General features: G+C 39.2%; 1 protein-coding gene across 1 annotated transcript in view; it reads right to left on the bottom strand.

Moving 5' to 3' along the window:
* The window catches only part of LOC104640013 (uncharacterized), a 33,212-nt gene extending 13,254 nt beyond the window's left edge, over positions 1–19,958 (bottom strand). The window contains exons 1-9 of the mRNA XM_075748189.1: positions 15,790–19,958; positions 15,146–15,441; positions 13,559–13,785; positions 10,650–10,769; positions 9,583–9,702; positions 8,340–8,459; positions 2,667–2,789; positions 1,536–1,618; positions 175–300 (exon numbers count right to left, since the gene is read on the bottom strand). Coding sequence (XP_075604304.1) covers positions 175–300; positions 1,536–1,618; positions 2,667–2,789; positions 8,340–8,459; positions 9,583–9,702; positions 10,650–10,769; positions 13,559–13,784 — 918 coding nt within the window. The 5' untranslated portion in view covers position 13,785; positions 15,146–15,441; positions 15,790–19,958. The remainder of the gene's footprint in view (positions 1–174; positions 301–1,535; positions 1,619–2,666; positions 2,790–8,339; positions 8,460–9,582; positions 9,703–10,649; positions 10,770–13,558; positions 13,786–15,145; positions 15,442–15,789) is intronic.
* Between the last annotated feature and the right edge of the window lie 12 nt (positions 19,959–19,970).

Genomic DNA, 19,970 nt, shown 5'->3' with positions numbered 1-19,970 from the left:
ACCTTGGAGAACCTATTTATCTTCTAATATATATGTCTTTTCTCATGGGAAAAATGCCACATAGGCACCTGTACAGTAGACGAGCAGAATTGTCCAAGACTGAAAGTGGAAGACCAAGTTTATAGCTCTACTCTGATGCTAAGGCTTGACACAAAGTGAAAGCCACAGCTTTACCTTGTCCACAGAAGAGGATAGGAGAGAGATGAGTGTCCGCAACAGGAATCTGTTGCCAGGTCTCAGCATGGCTTCATGGTGCTGAGCATTAGCTGCCACATTGCTTAGGGCAGCACAGCTGTAATACTGCAGAGAACCAAAAAAAGTCGAGAGAGAGGAGGTCACAGTGGTGACACGTTTAGAGACAAAGTAAATTGGAGAAATGGTCAGATTTAGAGCTGATGAAAATAAAGTGCTTTTTCATCTTAAGAGTGTTTTATTGGGTAGACATGAAAACAGCCTCAGTGGGCTTCCTCCAGGAAAAGCAATGCAATCTGCCGTCACTACAACAGCAGTCATGCTGTGGCACTGCATGTTGCACAAACCCATTAGGACCCCAAGTATTTGGGAATGTACTGTGCTGCTGCAATGACACTGCTGCTGGCACCTAAGTTAGCTCATCTGCATCTGCTGTACTACATGTTTACATTAATTTACTCAAGCCAGATGTAGTCATTGCCCTACCATGCCAAGGGATCATTTGCAAAGGATTTAAACATTAACATTAGTGAGGATTTTATATATATAAGAGTATCTATTATGAGAGAGGTATAATTAGAAGAAACGGGCTGAACTGCAGAGAAGGAAATTTTGAGATGAATCTCAGAGAAAGCTCATGACGCTGAAACAGTTTGCAGAAAGCAATTCCAGAGGCTCCATCATTTCAGAAATTTAAAAGTGAACTGAATAGAAATAATAAAACCAATGGAGGAAACAATCCTGTTCTGCTCAGAGGACCAAATGAATGAACTAGTGGATTTTAAGGTTTACAACTCTGATTCATAGTTTTTCATCAGCATACTTTTGAACCAACACTGGCTGTCTGTTAAGTGTGTAGAATCACAAAGAAGCATCTGTGGTAGGCATAAAATAGGAAGATTTCCCTGACATTTACAATAATGGGGAAAAAAATTTTGCAAGCTGTGCCTTCTCAGAACACTTGGTAAAACTGCTTAGAGTGGAAGACCAAAATTAGGATGCAAAAAAAAAAAATGGAAAGAGGCTTATCTGCAACTTGTCTGATGATCTGAAAGACACAGGAAGGTAATCACATAACGACTGTGTGCACAAGTTACTGTGTGCTGGCAGATGCATTTCTGTGTCATAAACTTATAAACTTTCTCCTGTGGAACCAAATTGAGTGGTTTATATATACATTATCCGACTGAGCTGAGTTTCACCAAGATGCTCTCACGTGTTTCCCATCTTCTCTAGAGAAACCTTCCCTTCTCTCCACCTTTTAATTTCCGCATGCATGTGGTTTGTATTCTCCTCACAGTCACACTGTTACTGTTTAAAAATCTGACCTGTTTGAGCCATACCTGCACTTCTGAGTCAGGAGATTCCAGCAGCAAGGCAAGAACTGGTAGGGCTCCTTCCTTGCATAGGACCTGTTGGATTTTCTCTGTCATTTAAAAAAAAAAAGGTGCTGTTAGTCTGTCTTTCCCCTTCCCTCCCTCTCATCTGGGGGCACCATTCAAAAGGGATATGCACAATCACTGGATTTTAGAGAGTGGTGAAGTTGTCTAAATATATGCCAATCAGTGTGGCTAGAGAGTATATAATTTAGAGCTTATGCAATATAGCTGTATGCAGACATTTTAGCAAAATGACTAGCAGGCTGTTTGACTAAGCCTTTGCTGGTTTTATGCTAAAGATGTCTGAGAATCTGAATTGCTGGAGAAGTTGAAAAACCTCAGGTATGATACTCACCATGATTAGTGTGTTTAAAAAAACCCCAAATTCTTTCAAAAGTTCTGAATAATAACAGAAATTAATAGCCAACTGTAGAAGTCCTTGCCAACCATTCCCTTCCACCATATAGAGATAAGAGACATTACTCATGACTATCATTTAGCTGTGTGGGATAATGGTATCATCTAGATAGGTGAGATTTAATGCTGGTTTGTTTCAGAGTTAATCTATGGTAACATGTATATTATTGCAGAGGACTAAATACCACTTTTGCTAGAGCTGCTGGCAGATATCCCAGGAGACTTTAACATCTGGCCCATAATAGTTATATTTTGCATCTTTCAACATCAAGTTAGGGATATAAGTAAGTCACATGTTCCTAGAGCTTGACCTTGTTGGATAAGCTTCTGCGATTGCTTCAAAGTACCACCAAATGTGCTGCTAACTTTTTAGATCGTTTCTTTAACAAATTATTTTTTTTTTTTTTTAATTTCTTTGAATGATTATTCAAGTGCTTGTACATCAGCCCCTTGGGGTTGAAAATCAAGGCCTTCTATTTTGGTACTAGGCAAAAAAGGGTCTGTATCAGCTAAAGAGAGGCCAAACTGAAATCATCAGCCTATGGTATGAACATGAATACTATACACAAAGGAAATCATTTGTTGCTTTTATTCTTGCCTTAACTGTTGTGAATTATTTTTCTGTCAGTGAGAAATTTTCCTTCAGCAATTTTAGATAAATCATTAGCCAGAAAGTACCTGATTGTGTAAGGTTGAAAATACCACCAACTGCATTTTGTTGGACTCTAGGATCGTAGGAATTGGCAAGAGACAGTAGGGGTGTAACTCCTCCAGCAGCGCCAATAGCCTCTCGGTTGGACTCTGGAGAAAAGAATCAGAGAAAGAAAAAGTGAGCCACGAGCAGGACAACCAGCAGGACTAGATTTCTTTGGCATTCGCTTCTCTGATTCTTTGGTATATATCAAAATTTCTCTGTATGCTCAAAGGAACCTGTTTAAAATTCCAGGAGCTCAATGGGAAAGAAACTACCTAACTCATGACTTCCAGATTAGCCACAGATCACAGCTGGTTCAATGCTTTTGGTTTACAACCAGGATGATCAAAATAAAAGGACTGTGACTCCCCTTTAACAGGCTAGCACTGTATCATACTTGCCTTGTACCCCTGGTATGTCTGATCAAGGTATTCACAGTGTGCCAAACAAAAACTACATAATTAACTGCAGGTAAGACTGGATTAATTTAGCAGGGTATATTTAGGGCCAATTTCTCTCTTCGAATGTGCCTGTGTCACTCCTTTGACAGCTACAAACAATGCAGAGGTTTCTAATGACAGGATTTGACTTTTAACCACTGGAATTTGAAAAGATGTGTCTTCTCTGAAGTGGTGATGCTTCCTTGCGTGGCAGTGTATTAAGTTGTACAGTTGTATTCAACATCCTGGACTACAAGGAAAATTCAAAAATGATATGCAGAGTCCTTTGAGGCTCCTGGATGAAAAACTGGGGAAAAAATAACTGTAATACTTATATAATGCTATAAAGTTAAGTATATACTATAAAATACTATATAACATTTTTACATACTGTGTATATATGACAAAGTTATACTATGCTATGAAATATGATACAATTTAGGGGAAAAAAAATCTGCTTTTAGTTCTACTCCTTTTGTTTTGGACTTACTGAAGGTAGCCTCAAGCTGCACCGTGTGGAAAAGAACCCTTCCATTATGCTCTTTCCTACCCCTCTACCATGAGGCCATCAAAAGATTTCCAACAAATAGCCTGCTGCTGCACTTGGATAGTTATGGTCATCTCCCCTTTACTGTTTTATTTATAGCTGTACATTATCTGTATTTGTATCTTATAAGCATTCTAGTGGCATAATTTTGAAAAAAAATAAGGTGTTAGCAGTGGTGTTCTTTGAAGTTGATGAGATTTAAATGGGAATTAGACCAATGAAGAATTCTCTTAATGTCATAGTATTCTGCAGATTATTTTAGAAAAGGAAAAAAGAAAAATCTATAGTCTACATCTTTCATTGTTTATATGAACCAAACTGCCACTGAAGACCACAGGAGTTTTAGTGGAGTATCACTTCATGTATACACATTTCCAGACAGTTTAAAAAATGGCCAGTCTCTGGAAGTTTGCTGAGAGAAACATGAAGCAGAAAAAAGCAAGAAATATGAGCGTATTTGGATGAGATCAACTCTTCAGGTGCCAACTAACTTAGAGGGTTAAGAGAACAAAGCCATTATTTCTATACCTGGAGCCTATTCATACTAGGGAACTGACAGATAATCCAAGATATCTGTTCAAGTATAGTTCAGCCAGTATCAGTTTAGTATTCCAGGACAAGTCCCTTTCTGCCCTCATATCAATACTTTATACTCAAGGAAATACCTTTTATTTAAAAAAAAAAACAAAAACTTTTTGAGCAAAATAATTGTTCTTGGAAGAGTCATGTATTTAAAAATAGCTTTTCCATGTGGGAAGCTATTATTCTGGTGAACTTTTCTGGCCAATTTTGTAGACAAGCCTTTCTCCAATCTAACCTGCCTGCACATTGTTCTTTTGTTTTCCTCAGTAGAAGCAGAAATTCTTTTGTGTGGCTCCAACTGATGGAAACCAGTCTGGTGTGGTATAAACTCTAATTAGTCGAGTAAAGAAGAGAGGTAAAAAGATGGAGAATTCAGATATTGCTACTTCCTTCATTCTTTCACACAATACACTCCATGATTGCTTGTGAATGTGGAAGAGAACCTCATATTTGGCCAAAGGGATTACAAACATTCAGACAAAACTTGGGCGAAATATGACAGAATATGAGCCACTAGGTGCTTCAAAGGTTTTTCTTCCTTAAAGAAACATAATTGACTTGATTTGGAAAGGTTTCACATCCATGACAGCTTAAACAATTTTTCTGCCTGAAGGCTCAGAGGTCGTGGTCAACACTGGAAGCCTACAGTGGCAGGACGAGCTCTCAGCCTGCTCCAGAGGGAGGTGCACAGGGAGACCCAGGCACCCCACTCCTGCCTGGGAAGGACTAGAGTGCCCACTCTCATCGTGGGGGAGTGGAGAAACCACAACAGGTACCCACACAATGGAAACCTCTGTGACCAAAGTAAATTATTTTTTTTTCTTTTCCCTTGGATCATTCACTAGCTGACAAGTTCTCTGCTGCAGTTTTTGTTAGTGACCATTACTGCGGGTTTGCTGGATTTATTTTTACATACATCATTTTCCTTTATCCTTCTCTCCATTCTCATTCTAGTTTCGGTCAGATAATGTGGCTGAACACTATCCGTTTTGTCAACTTATGTCAGAATGGATGGAGATATCTATCTCACCAAGATGTGTAACTGCACCACCATCTCTGTAAGAGATGTGGAAGGCTAGATTATGTTTCTCTCCTGGACCACTTGTTTAAGTAATGCAGTCCCTCCACTGATGCCACTGCAACCACTGATGCCCCTTCGAATCTTTTTAGATGGGAACCACGTATTGAGATGCTACTCTAAAGTGAGAAAATCAATAACATCTACTCAAGATGTATTTGAATAACTCACCTTGAAACACGCATTTGTAAGTTCTTTCTTTTCACTCTCTGCCATTTGTGTGCTTGAAAATTCTCCTGTTGGTACAACACTGAATGTGCTCCACACTCAGTGCATCCTCCTTGTTTAGCTGAATGCAGATGTTCAGGACTCCCTAAGCCCTTGCTGCGAATGTTTAGTTCTGTTCCTTTGTACTCTGAGAAGAGTTCTTATCCTAGAACTGATTACTTTCACCCACAGATTGAAAAGCTGTAGATAGTTGCAAATGCGCGTGTCCTCTTGCTGTGTAGACAAATGCTAGTGTTGGAACAAACTGACCTTCAAAATGTTTTCCTCTGAATGGGTTTGTTTGCTGGTTTTATTTTTGGCTACCTATTGCAGCAGGTAAGTACCAGACAACTCAGCCTACGTATAACTTGCAGTAACATTGGTAAACAGCTTCACTCTGTACACAGTCTTGTGTGCTTATTGCAGCAGAATTAAGACACATTACCATTCTTGGATTTAGAATTTTAGTCACCTTAAAGCTATCTAAAGGATCTTCCTAATTTGATTGTGCTTCCATATTTATCTTTTTTAAATCACTCAGAAGCATGAATGCCTTACTTGAAGGACATGATCGAACAGACTTTTCTCAAGTAGGCTCTTTAAGACATCAGAGTCTGCAAGTTAAAATTAACATAAACTCTAGAGAATTGCCTCTTGCTTTAGTCTCATTGCTGTGGCAGCTAAACATAGTCTGAAAAAGAAATAAATGGATCCAGTCTGTCTAAATGCTAGTTAAACTGGGACAGAGGTCCTCAAAACTGATGTAAATCCCAGACAGCAACCCAGCCTATGTACTCGCAGGGCTGCTTATCTCTATGTTCAGCAGGTGCCTTCCTATCTAGTCTGAAAGCTCCTTGAGTGCTTAATTTGAACTAGTTGTGCTTGGAAGTACACTGACACTTAGGGGAACGTGCAATGGCATTAGGTGACCACCCTCAACAGAGAGTGAAGGGTGATTGGATCTGGAGTGGCTGAGGGTTCCCTATACTCTGGGTTAAAGACAAAGACATCTAGGAGGGCCAGAGTGCCTTCAGGAATAAGGAATATCCTTCGGTGCCCAAAGAAGTTGCTTTCTCTGTGGACTGCTTAAAACAGGTGAAGGCACATCCCTCTGTAGATCTTCAGGTGCATAACTCCACTGACCACACATAAAAAAGCCCTTCTAGTGCCAAGCACCTAAAACTTTAGGGATGCCATGCCTAATTTCGACATTTAAATGAGGCGATTTGCATTGTACACAAAGTAATGTAATATACAGAGTTCTTAACCTAATCATAATAGTATGCAACACTTTTAAAAAAGTTTCAAAGGGAAAAATATTTTAAAACCTGCAGATAAATAAAAGATGGGATAAAATGCAAATCAGCACTTTTATGTTGTTGGATCCTGCTTTTCCACTCCTCCTTTACAACATAAATACTTAAGAGAGGAAGTAACACTTTTGCCATGCTTCTCAGCATTCTGGAAGATTTGATTGCAACTTCCCATACTGGAGAGGGAAGCTGAGGAATAAACTCTGGAGAAAGGGAACTACATATTATTCATGGCTTTTATACAGGGCTTTACACAATTTGGATGATAGAATTACACAATTTGCAAAAAGTGGAATAAACCAACTAACCTGAAAACCTTTCTTTTTGTAACTGTGGTTGAACTTATCTGTCTGGATGCCAGGAAAATATCTATACAATAATATGAAATATGCATAGTTAAGCAAGAGAAGATAGTGACAAATGCAAGCAGTGCATGGTGGATAAGGAACTGACTAAAAGCAAGCTAGCAGCAAGTTTTGCCGAGTAGGAATGGCCACCTGGAAGAAGGCTACAAGTGGAATTCCACAGGGACTAGTCTGTTGTTGGTTTTGAACCAGAAAGTTAATACAAAGGTGTGAGTGCAGCACTGTCAACATGGTGGAGGACTGGAATATTTTACAAGTAACAAACAAGTTAGAAGACTGAAGGAACAGAAACAGAATGAAACCTTATAGTACAAAACACAGGGGCATGCACTTGGAAACCTTTCTTGCAGACCCTTAACTAATTGGTGTCTGCTGGAAACAGCAGCAGAGGAGGAGAAAGACTAAGCGATTAAGTCAGCTGCAGGATGACAACATCACCATGATGCAATCACAAAAAAAAAAAAAAAAAGCAAGTGTTATCATGAGATGTACCACAAAACATATTTACCTGGATGACACAATAAAAGATACAGGTGAGACCCCAGCTGAAATATGGCACATTTCTGGTGACCTCCCTTTCAGAAGAGATGAATTCAAAGTGGAACTCCTGCAGTATTTATGCACATCTCAAGACTGTAAAAATGCCTGAGGTCTGTGGTATCACAAAACAGCAGATGCAATTGCTATGTTCCATTTCTGGAACATAACATTTACACCCAGAAGGGTGATGAAAATGAATGGAGAGCCTTGCTTACAAGAGGAGTCTTAAATGAGCTTGGCTTTTTCAGTCTAGTAAAATGAAGGAGCCTCATCAGCACAGACATCAGAAAGGGAGAACTACTGAAAAAAGCCAATGTACACACTAATTAAGATAAGCTGGTCATGAATTAGGTGGGAACTCAGACAAAGGTTTGTAATCATAGGAGAATGAAGGTCAGAAAGACTGAGAAAAAGATCTTAACTGGAATCTCAAGAGGTTGAATTTATGATGTGGGAATACCAAAATTTGCTGCTGCATCTTATGACTCTTACAGCAATTGCAAATAGGTTGATTTGCCTTGAAATATGACATAAGAGTTGAATGAATTCACTGCAGAGGATAAAGGAAAAGAACAGCACACTCACCTGAAACAGCCAAAGTCATGGTGCAGGCACAGGAATTACACTGGACAGTGGGATCCTCTGACTCAAGCAGATCCAGAATTGGCTCAAGTAAACCCATTTGGACAACTAATTCTTTGTCAACTATTCATAAATTCAAGAAAAAATGGACAAACAGAAAAGGAAGCAGTTAATGCCTTTGTCAAAAGAATATATCTTCCTTCGATTGCTATGGGGGTTTATATTATGATTATGCAATATAGACCTAAGATGGAAACAGCCTGAAAGGCACTCACAGTCCCTAGCTTGGTTTGCTTGATTCCTTTTCAGACTCATGAAAGAGTGTAAGAGATGTTCAGAGGTTCTAGTTCAGTCCCAAATATTTCTGCTGGCAATTCTGTTTTCAAACATAAGGTTCATTTTGGAAACTGCAAATGCAGCCTTCCAATTCACAATTTACTCAACCTCAGCTCCCTCTCTTTTTCTTCTGAGGTCTAGTCTTTACATACTATTTTTTAATTATAAATAGTGACACGATACTATTTTCAGCAAGATCCTTAAAAAAAGAAAAAACAGCTTAATTGAAGATTGACCCTGTCTTCTGCTATTATGGGATAGCGTGATTCACCTGTTGTGGCCCAAGTGACAGGCAGTGCAGTAGTAGATGCAACAATGACTCTGTCGATGAGGTTTGGAGTGTTTGTGCCCTGTCTATGAACATAAACTTTATTGGGAAGTTTTCATCTGCAGCTCCTAGATCCTATCTCAATTATATTTGTCCTATTAGTCACAGAAGAAAGTGAATTCTATTAAAAAATTTTTGTTTTTTTAAATCTGCAAGCAATTTAAGACCAAAGTCCAGTTAATCCCTAACAAGAAAATAAGCACTGTCTCATAGGCAGAGTTTATTTCTAAGAGCTGTATCTGTTGCTTGGAAGGGTAAGTGGTGGGCTCTCGATCCAAGAATGAGAATAATATAGCTGTTCCCACACCAGTCTGGGAATAATTTACCAGCCTTTGCACACAGATCCAAGATCTCTTGCCATGTGACATAATCTAGCTGGAGGGATCTGATATATCCTGGTGCCACCAGAATCCATGTAGCGTGCACACAGAAACAGACTCACACCTGTCCTATCAGGTGTGAACACAAAAAAAGGACTTTGGATTTGTGTAGACCTAGTGTGTAGATGTGCCCTCCTTCTGCCTGAGTCTGGCTGAAGAGACACTTTTTCACCTGAGCAGAGATGTGTGGTTAATTACTCACTATTTCCTTCCAGCAAAAAGTTGACAAGGGACAAGGAAGACATCTGCTGCACCTCCAGGTCAGCAGACCGTAGTAAGGCATAGAAAGGTTCCAGATGCTCCACAGGCAGGGGGACGTTCACTGCAGGAATGAGAGGAAATATTCAGGAGTCTCATCGTTCAATGCAGTCACATTTTTCTCTTGTTGGTCTTAAGCCTCGGGTGCTACCATACACAGGCTACGTGGTATTCCCCTTCATTTAAATTCTACTGCTGCTAGCAAAACAAGGCAACTTTCCTGAAAAGGTTTTGAATAATCAAAAACATCATGGGAAAGGAAGCAATATGCCTCACTACCAAAGAAGTCATTCCACCTCATAGCAGGTCCTCATGTTGTGGCTATCTGCACTTTTTATCCAGCAAAAAATACATGGGATAAAGCTATCAAGCCAAGTACTAGAATATTCTCCTTGAAGTGAATTTAAAACAAATAAATAAATTCCAGCCTGCTTGTTGCTGGTATTTCTACCTTTTTTTAGGACCCAAACTCTTGCTGGAATCTTATTTGGCATATCTAGGCTGACTTCTAACCATTTACAAATTACCTCAACAGCCAAGTGCTCCCATGGAATAGTTGGGACAAAGAAGAATGTTTCTTTCATAAATTCCCACTACAATCTGGCCTCTAGAACTTTGTCCTCTTCCAAAAATTATATTATATAAAACCTTAAATGATCACTATGTCCATTTCCTCCCATCATCTTTTGACTGTGTTGCTCTCAGGAGATTCAGTATATACTAACTTTAACTACTTTGAGTTCTGCTGAGTTTTACAGAAGTATTACAATTACATAAATGACAGTCTTTTATAATTATGAGAGATATCTCCCCATTGCAAAACCCAGAAAGACTCTGCCACACGGCAATGACAGCATTTCCATTTTCCTTAGCTAACAGTGTAGCATGAAAGAAAAAAAAAAAAAAACAACTTTGATTAATGAATCAAAGAATCAAAGGGAGTTTCACAGTTGGAAAAAATACTTTATTTATAATTATGTGAAAATTTTCTAATGCACTGAGATAACTTACTGTGCTGACTCATATGCAAGTAATAGAGGGCAGCAGACTGCTGTAAACTTGGGTTTTCTGAAAAGGCTAAGGTCCTCAAGGCTTCCACAGAGTCCTTTCCAAGTGGTGACATTTCAAAACCTAAAGATGTACAATGACAACACAGACTCAATTATACCTGAAAAGGATCAGTTTACAAAAAGAAATTAAAATTTACAGCCAACCAAACACATGAGGATTTTTGTACTGCAACAACTCCATAGAGCCCATCTATCCTTATTCAAGTTTCCATAAGCAGAAGCAATAAATGAAACTGGAATAACCTGTCCTTGACAATGCCTCTTGAGAAGCTTACGAAGCTAGTGACTGGAAGCAAGATAAATAATAAACTTTAGATACTTTATATGCTATCCAATATACACACAGGTGTTCCTCTTCTCCATAAAAATTTTTATCTTTTCTTGAATCATAGAAAATCTTTGTTAAAATATATTGACTGAACATGGTATTCTTAGTTATGAGCTATAGAAAGAGTATATATTTTTAATTTACTACAATTTACATTCGCTGTGTTTCCTATCCTGGGTATTACAATAAAGGATTTCAGAAAATAACAACATCGATTGTAAATGGGCTTGCCTCAGGCTCAAATTTCTAGCATGAATCTACCTGTTCTCGAGTATATAGTTCCCCATGAATAAACCAGATGTACAGCAACAGCAGTCATGTGTGACTTCTGTAAGTCACTGTGTAATGTGCTTATAATGTGTGGAATAGAGCAGCAGAAAGGAAAAAAAAAAAAAAAGGGCCATTGAACCCATGCTCAATAGTATAAAGTTGAAAAGGTAATGTAGTATAAACTGCCTGGTGGAGCACACAATTATAAGATATATTTTCAGACAAAAGATTAAAGAAGTGCATTAAAGATTGAACTGTCTCTATGAACAAGATCTAGCTACTTTACCTCCCATGGGATAAAGAGATGTGAGGGGTGTGAGCTTTCATGCCTCACTGCAAAACTCAGCCAATATCTCAACCCATTAGAAGCTGCTGACATGTCAAGAGTAACAAACTGCTACCTTCAAGTTTAGGTAAGTGGATTTCACAGAAGAACTGCTTCATATAAATATCAATTTTGTTTAATAATTAACAATAAACACAAAAGAAAGGACTAGCCAATGTGTGCAAGGTTTTAGAGAAAAAACAATAATCTCTGTATGTGATTTAATTCTGATCCTTACATACTGACTATCTGAATCTCCCACATATCTGTGTGTTTTTGTTTGGGAGAGTGATAAAGCAGAAGCAACTCAAAATCTTAACCTGCTTATAGTATCAAGCATTTGCTGCCATAGCTAACAGCTGAGTGTGATGATCAACAAATGGAGTCTCTCCTTGCACCCAAACTGTCCAAAGGTTGGCTCTCTGCTCATTATAATTTGTCCAGAACCGAGGATCAGCTTGCTCCATCTCAGAATAAAATACACAGGCAAGCACTAAAGTAAGAGGTATGTGTCTTGGTTCTCTTTGTGAGGCTTCCCTGCCTCCATCTGTCTTGGCAGCAGAATCTGGCCACTCAGAAAATTAACCTTGATTCTTCTTCCTGAGTGCTGTGTATCTCCTATCATGGACATTAAGCCAAAAGGTCTGGTCCTGTTCTGGATACGGACTTCAGGATTTAGCCAGTGCTTAATGTGCAGCAATTAGTGAACCGTATCAGCGGCACAGGACCCCCCACATTCATAGGATAATGACACCAGCTAGTACCAGCTGAGGCTAATTCACACATGTTCCCAACAACCAGCGTCAGAGCAATTACTCCAAAGGTTGTTCCACGATAGATCATTTCAAACAGCATTAACTGTGTCACACCAAGGAAAAATGTCTCTCCTGGTCCCCTTCACAACATGGTTTTATGTCCCCAAAAATGCAAGTAAAGAAATAGTAGTTTGTGTTCCACACCCTTCACACAAATGAAAGTAGAAGGCTATGCAATTTTGTGTAGTAGCTTTAGCCATAGGTTGTTAAACCTAAAGCAATATATCCAAGTAGCTGTGAGACCACGCAAAACCAAACAAGCAATGGCCCCTGTCTAAGCTTGAGACAAGAAATGTTTTTAGGTTGGACTGACAAAACACACTTATCCAAGAAGTTATTCTGTGGCTGCAGGAGTGAAATAAAAAAAGTTTTTCTGTTGATATTGCTGTGTCCTAGGACAGGATAGAGAGGACATCACAAGCAGATAAGCAGGGGAATTAGGCAGGTAGCCTGTAAAGCAGAGGAGATACACGAAGAGTTATGGATCTACTTTGATTCAAGCAGAATCCCATGATTGCGTTCAAGCCTAAACTTGTGTCTAAAATGTTTGCACAAAAGCACTTAGACAGACGAGTTGCTTGGAATCTGAGGAAGTCCTGGGAGCCCTGCTTGTCCCAGGGCGACTTTGACCTTCCTCATGTATAGCGCAAACACCCTCAGCGCCAGTCCAGGTGTTCTACAGCCAGCCAACATGGATGTGCACAACTCAGCCAGGCCCACACTGTGATTTGCCTGCTCACAGCTTGGCACTCACATAGCATCCAGTGTTCGTACAGCCTGTTTCCAGTTTTGTGACCTCAGTGGCTGACTTCAAAAAAATAAATTCAGTTACTAGAAGGACTCACTTTTATGAAACATATTTACATGAGTGGTGGCAGAGCAAGACAGTGACTGACCATTTCTACCTAGATCCAACTGTTACACCACTTGAGCCCTTGGTGTCCCGTACGCAAAGAAAATGCTCTCTAGTTCTGGCCTCTCCTACATCATCACCAAGCTGTTCCATGCTGTGCCAGAGCAATTCAACCAGCAATCTGTTTTCCCAGAAAAACCCACAAAATTAATTTCCTTGTTCTTTCACAACCCTTTAGAAAAAAATCATGCCCTCTTACCTGTTTCAATATGCTGCAGAAATTCCTGTGCTGTCACCCTCTCATGAGGCTGCAGGATGGGCTTGTACAACTGTCTGGTTTTAGAGCTGTTTTGGTTTAAGCAGGAGCATTTGCTTATCAGAGTTAAGCATTCCTTCATGCTGTGTACCAAGTCGGAGGACATCCTCTGAACAAAAGCCACGACGTCTCGCAGCAGCTGCATGCATCTTCCACACAGTTGACCCATTCTTGTTCCAACAGCAACACAAAGCAAGGCGAAAAGGAAGGAGAAGGAAAGAAGTTTCTTCTCAACTTCTCTACTTTTTGCACTAACTTGCTGCCTCAGTGTTCGTCCTGTCTTACAGATGTTAACACTACACCGTCTGCAGCTGCTGTAAAGCAGACAAGCTTCTGCATCCAAAAAGCTACATTGCACCACAAGACTGATTTCTGCAGATGTCCCAGTGTCTACAAAATATTATTTAAAAGGCTGGACTGGAGCCATACTCAAACACCCTGCCTTTGATTGGAGCAAAATAAAATGATGACCTAAACACATTTCATAGAGAACAGAGTTTAACTCATAGAGCATCCACCAAAGCCTTCATGAAACAAAAAAAGCTCTGGGATAATGGAAAAAGCAACCTGAGTTTTTGTAAGGCAGCTTTCCACATGAAAGGTAGGCACCACCTCTTCTGCATGTGTACAAGCTGCAACTGCCAATGGGAGAGGAAGATCAAAAAAAAAAAAAAAAAAGGAAAATGAGAACAGGTTTTTCCAGTTTTTGCTGAAGCACAGACCAGAACAAAGGTGCTGTTGGGCAAACAGCTCATAACTCAGTCAGCTGAGACTTTGCAAATCAACAAGAATAGAAAACCGAAAAAAAAAAATACAGTGGCCAAATGAATTTAGAACTACGTTTTCCTCCCGTCAAGCATATCCTGTAGAGTGGGCTGGATAAGCTACAATGGGAGAATGTAAAAATAATTTGCAGTCTTCACGCAGAAAAAAGTAGCAAGAGGAAAAAGATCGGTTCTCCTTTTGCTCCATCCTTTTGCTTAATTCACCAGTCTGGTGCATGTGCCCACCCTTGGTTGAACAGTTTTACAAACTACCTTGATCTAATTAATGTAGCATGAAGGGACATTTGTCATATTCTTGAGATTTCCAGTAAAATCTAGTTTGATTCAAGATCAGCTTCATTAGGGAACCAGTAGATACTGGTCTGCTGAGTGTTGATCACTTTTAGTAACTTCTCTTTATCCACGGATTTGATGGATTTATTCCAACTGTTGCATTTGATACACTTACTGGTAAGTTTTAGCCTCACTGTCCTGTAATAGAGCTTAAGTTTCTAAATAAATCATGTTTGAAAATCAACCCTTTGTTCTGCAACCATCTCCAAACACTGATGAAGAGGGTCCCCCAAATCTCACTGGTCTGTCCAGCTACTGCTACTGCTATTTCTCTTTTGTCATTTTCCTAAACACAAATAACCCATGGCACAGATCAACCCACCTACACCTGTAAACCAAAAGGTGTGAGACCTCTACTACACATGCAATCCATTACAAAGAATCAAGACTTTGATTTTCTTTGGCTACTTACTTGATCAGCTCTGCAAGCCCACTGAGTTCTGATCTCTGTCTGGCTTCTTAATATTATTACAAGTGAGGCTAATATGCCTATTTTATCACCACGCTTTCCGGACTCTTTCAGTAGGGATCTTCTAAAGTATAGGGAACCCAGGTGATTGCCAGGTTCTGCTTCTGCCACCACTTGCTCTTCATCCTTTGCTCATGATCTTCCACCCTTCAGCTTCCATTCTAAAAGCAGTGAGGTGGCAGATCCCTGAGAACCCATCACATGCACCTTCTGTCTCTTGCCCTGTCCTGTCTACAGAACTGTAAGATTTAATTGTTGTGAGATTTTTTTTTAAGGTAATTTGAACTAGTACTGCACTGAGATGAGAAAAAACAGGACTGTTTCAATGAGATGCTTGTTAGTAGTGACTGCATTTCTGTAACACATAGGCTTACCGCACTTCAGAATGTATTACAAATACTAAAACACTAAAACAGCTTTCCAATGTATCTGTAAGGAATATATTTCCAAAATGGTTTAAAAACAACTTTCAGAGGTGCCAAGCTCTTGTAACTCCATTTGAAATAAATGAGAGTTAAAGAAATGCACCAGACCTGGAAATTAGGCTATAATTTGCCTAAAGGCATAAAACTCAGGTGTCCCAATACCTAGTTTGATGATTCAGCCAGGAAATTGTTCTTCTTTGATTTGAAACCACAACTTGAGAGCCAGTGTAGAAGCCTGGTTTGTGGATCTTCAAACCTCCTCTGAATTCACAATAGCTGCTGTAAAGATGGCAACCATAAACCAAATGTTTTTGATTAGTTTCATGACCTAGATATGTTTTCTTATCTGACTGAACAAAATGTCAGCTCAAGACTGCAGCAGTAGAAGGGGAAAAAATTATTAGTACCCTAATAGTGTTATACTATTTTGGTTCTATTCTTCTAAAGAATTTGTTCCAATAGTAGAAGCCCCACACCCCCACATCCTGGTTTGTTGGTTTGTTTCCCCCCAAAGGAAAAAATCACTTCCTTTGAAAAGTGTTAAAAAAAAGCCTCTCCAAACCATTTCCACTCAGTTGTGTGCAAAGGAGACTTCCAAGTGGTAACCTTACTGTATGAAGACTATTTGGAATTCTGTATAAAATGCATTTGGAAGTTTAAATCTATTTGCCAAATAATAGATGAATGCTTGCTAAATGGCACTTTCAACAGAGAGCTTCCACTGGTCCAGCATTTTACCTGCTGTGTTGTTTCTCTGCAAAGGACAGAAAATACTGCTTTTGGGCACAGTCCCTTAAGCATCCAACACTCAGAGCAGGTTGGTTTTGTTGTGACTTAATAATAGAAAATCTAAAAATATATTTATTCATCACTAAATTAATCCAGCATTTCACTCATGCAGCATGTCACTGCTTGAACTACTTCTTGTAATAGAAATTCCTTTCTCTAGTTTGCAATGGTGCATAACTTTTGACTGCTAAAAAGTTGACTGGCACTGGAGAGATGTACACAAATACTCTTTATACTCCTCTTTCATACATTACCCAGGGCCTCTTCATTCTAACAGGCCAAAAAAACCCTCAGGCTCTGACATGAATATTGGACAAAACAGGTCAACAGCTTTATTTGAGCTATGGTAGCAAATGCTTCCCTCTTAAACGAAGAAAATGATAGCTCCAGGTTCCAGATTTTAGAAATACTGTTATCACTGTGATTTTAACCAGTGGAAAAAGGATTTTGGGGGAACTGTAGGAGAAGGGCAGGGACTGAGAATGTATGGAGTCTTATTCGACCTGTGTGCCAGTCAAAAAAGAAAACAGATACTTAAGGGAATGCTTAAAAAGCAGTAAATTGAAAGAATATACTTATATGACTCAAGAATTCAGAACTTTAAAAAAATTCAGCTAATTAAAATTGCATTTTAAGATTTTGTCCCATGTAATTTTTTATTGCAACCTTTGTCTTATATACATGTCTTTCACTTTCCTCTCTCACTCTTCTGTTCAGGGGTAAGGAAAACACTGTACAGTTTAGAAAGCCGTAAGGTGATAGCTGTGCATTACTGCTTGGTTAGCAAGAGATTTAAAAGGCAATAGTTCCCCTAATGCCTAGCAGGTCTTTATTGACCCCATACCTGCAGTTAAAGCCTCCTTGCTTGTACTAATTCAGTGTGACTGCTCTTTAAACTGGATCTATGTAATTTTGTGGCTTCAAAATAACAAGAAGAAACAATCAACAAACCAAAGGTATTAAGTTCTTAAACTGGATCTACTATTGACAGAATAGTAATGTAAAATCATGAATTAGGGAAAATGGCTGAGAAAGCAGAACAGTTCTAAACCCAATGTCTGATGTGTATAACTTACATTACTACTCAGCTGTTCTAAATACATATATATCTTTTATATATATAATTTAAAAAGTACCTTTTAAATATATGTGTGTGTGTGTGTGTATGCATATATTCACCACTAAGATTTCAGGAGGAATTCAGGTTGAACAGAAATAGATTATAGTCATTTAAGCAAGGAGAAAGCCAGATGTGAGGACTTGATAGATCCAGAATTGCGAAAAACTGCCATGGGTTATTTCATTGCATAGTTAGGCAGAGCTTAGGCAGAGCTTTGTTTGCATTCATTGCAATTTCTGTAGAGTATAAAAGAAATTGCTTGTACTGCATCGAATTCCTTTGCTCATCCTCGTTCAGAGGGAGAGTGCCATCTACTGAAGCATCATCCCCTTTACATAGCACCCTTGAGCCTTGTCCCACTCATGGATTGGCAAAATTTACCCAACCGGGTTGTAAAACTGAGCAAGGTTTTAAAAGAAGGAGAAGCTGCTTTAGGTGTGAATCTCTGTTGCAAAGTAACAGCTGCATGTAAAGGACCAGGCCAAAAATGTAAGTACCACCACTGACTTGTGCAAGCCTACGCTCCAGTTTTATGAAGAGATTAAAACCAACCTCACTTTAGGTTTCTTCATTCTTAATAAATCTTTGGAATTGAGGTTACATTATCATTTTATAACACTTAAGAACAGCATTCCCTGATGGGACAATCTGACTTCACTGCTGACTATTAACCATGGACTTACCTACTCATTTCCCCTTTCTACATCAGTGCTCAGATGTACAAGTACTCGGCCAACTCACTGAATAGCGAGGACATCTGCTAACAGTCAGCAAGAGTTTAGCTTGGGCCAGTGATGACACAGTATTATTGTGCCACTTTGTCTACATGTAACTTCCTGTTGCCTTGAACCTCATAGTTTATTGTAAATTTTCGGGACTGTTGCTGTATTCAAATAAAGTGGCACTTTGTGTCATGCCCAGAGCTACTATCTCCTATGATAATAATAAACACATAAATTAATATTTTTTGGCAATTTTTTTTTTTTTTGCTTTTTAGCAAATGATAGTGCCTTTAAACCATCAAAGGTAGGTCAGAGGTGCCTATGTACCTTAGAACTTTGAACAAACTGTTTGAACCACCCAATCTAAAATGTTATGAAGTAAATTACCACACAAAGACAGGACATCAAGTATTTGAAGGAGTATACCAGCTCACACAACAGAGGTGAAGGGAGACCTGTCAGGTTGTGTTTCATAGACAATACCCTTAGAAAACAACTGGTATTATGTGTTTCAAGGCACAGGTGCACATCCTGATGTTTTTGCTAGCAAGGGGCTGTACCGAAACATCATACAGCCCATAGCTCAAGTGTCAAATTCTTGATTAAATGAGTGAACAAAACTTGAAATGACTTGCGCTATTTGCCATTAGGCAAATATATTTGAAATAATTAAAATGTATTTGCATTATAAGTTTGTTCTGGTTTTTTTCTTCTAGGCCCATAGTATGCTGTCTTAAATACAATGGAGAACTGAAAGACTAGAAGTGAACACCCTTTCTGTCACAGTAAGATACATCCCACACATCAGAAAATAGAGAACTTTCCATCACCGAAGGGAAATGACATAAGCATCCCACAGGTCTTCAGAACCATTAAGAAATATAGGTGGTGGTGTGTGCAGCCAAATCCCAACAATTCTGGAAACCTTACCAGCCTTAGCAAGCTGGCTTCCTCCCACAAGTGCATTATCGAGCAGCCTCCACATTAATAGCGTCTTACTGTTGGTTGCAGCAAAAGCTGTAGCACATGAGCTGCACCTGAGCTACAGGTTAGGTACCCCTGCTTAAAGGAAAAAGATTAAAGGAAGAGATGGAATTGCACATTTCTCTAGGCCAGGCTGCTCATCAGTTAACCACAGCTGGTCAGAACACTTTCACTGGGTTTGAGCATCAGTTATTCGTTGGCTGCTGCCTTCATAGGTGATGTTTTAAAGAACTTAGTAGCCAAAAAAAATGTATATACTATATAATTAAAACATCACCAAAAGCTAGACAGATCTAAGCAGTGCATTACTTTCCCTAAGCAGGAAACAGCAAACCAGCATTTGGGGATTATGTTTGCTTCCCATCTTCCAAGTATTTTTCCTACATCAGTTGTTTTTGGCTGCCTTCCAGTCCTTGTCCCCTGAATTTAAAAACTCAGCTAAAATTGTGCACGTGCATCTTTTCCTTGTTTTTCTTTCCTTGCCTCAGAAATTATCTGCAATAGCCTTTAAGAAAAATAAAATAAAAATCAGCTGTGTAAGATTTGAGTAGTGCAAATTTTAGGACCTACTCAGCTGACACATATTTTTGTGCCTCAGTCACTAACTGTTCACTCACAGCCCTTTGCTGCACTTTCTCGGTGGTACAGACACCCCTCGGGCAATTTCCACAGGTACGCTTTTGCCAAACGTTGCGTTGCTGTTACTGCATTGAAACCAAGCGATACGC

Source organism: Balearica regulorum, chromosome 3, assembly GCF_011004875.1.
Source record: "Balearica regulorum gibbericeps isolate bBalReg1 chromosome 3, bBalReg1.pri, whole genome shotgun sequence".
Lineage (NCBI taxonomy): Eukaryota > Metazoa > Chordata > Aves > Gruiformes > Gruidae > Balearica > Balearica regulorum.
Note: the sequence above shows the minus strand (reverse complement) of the source record. Positions and strands in the feature narration are given on the sequence as shown.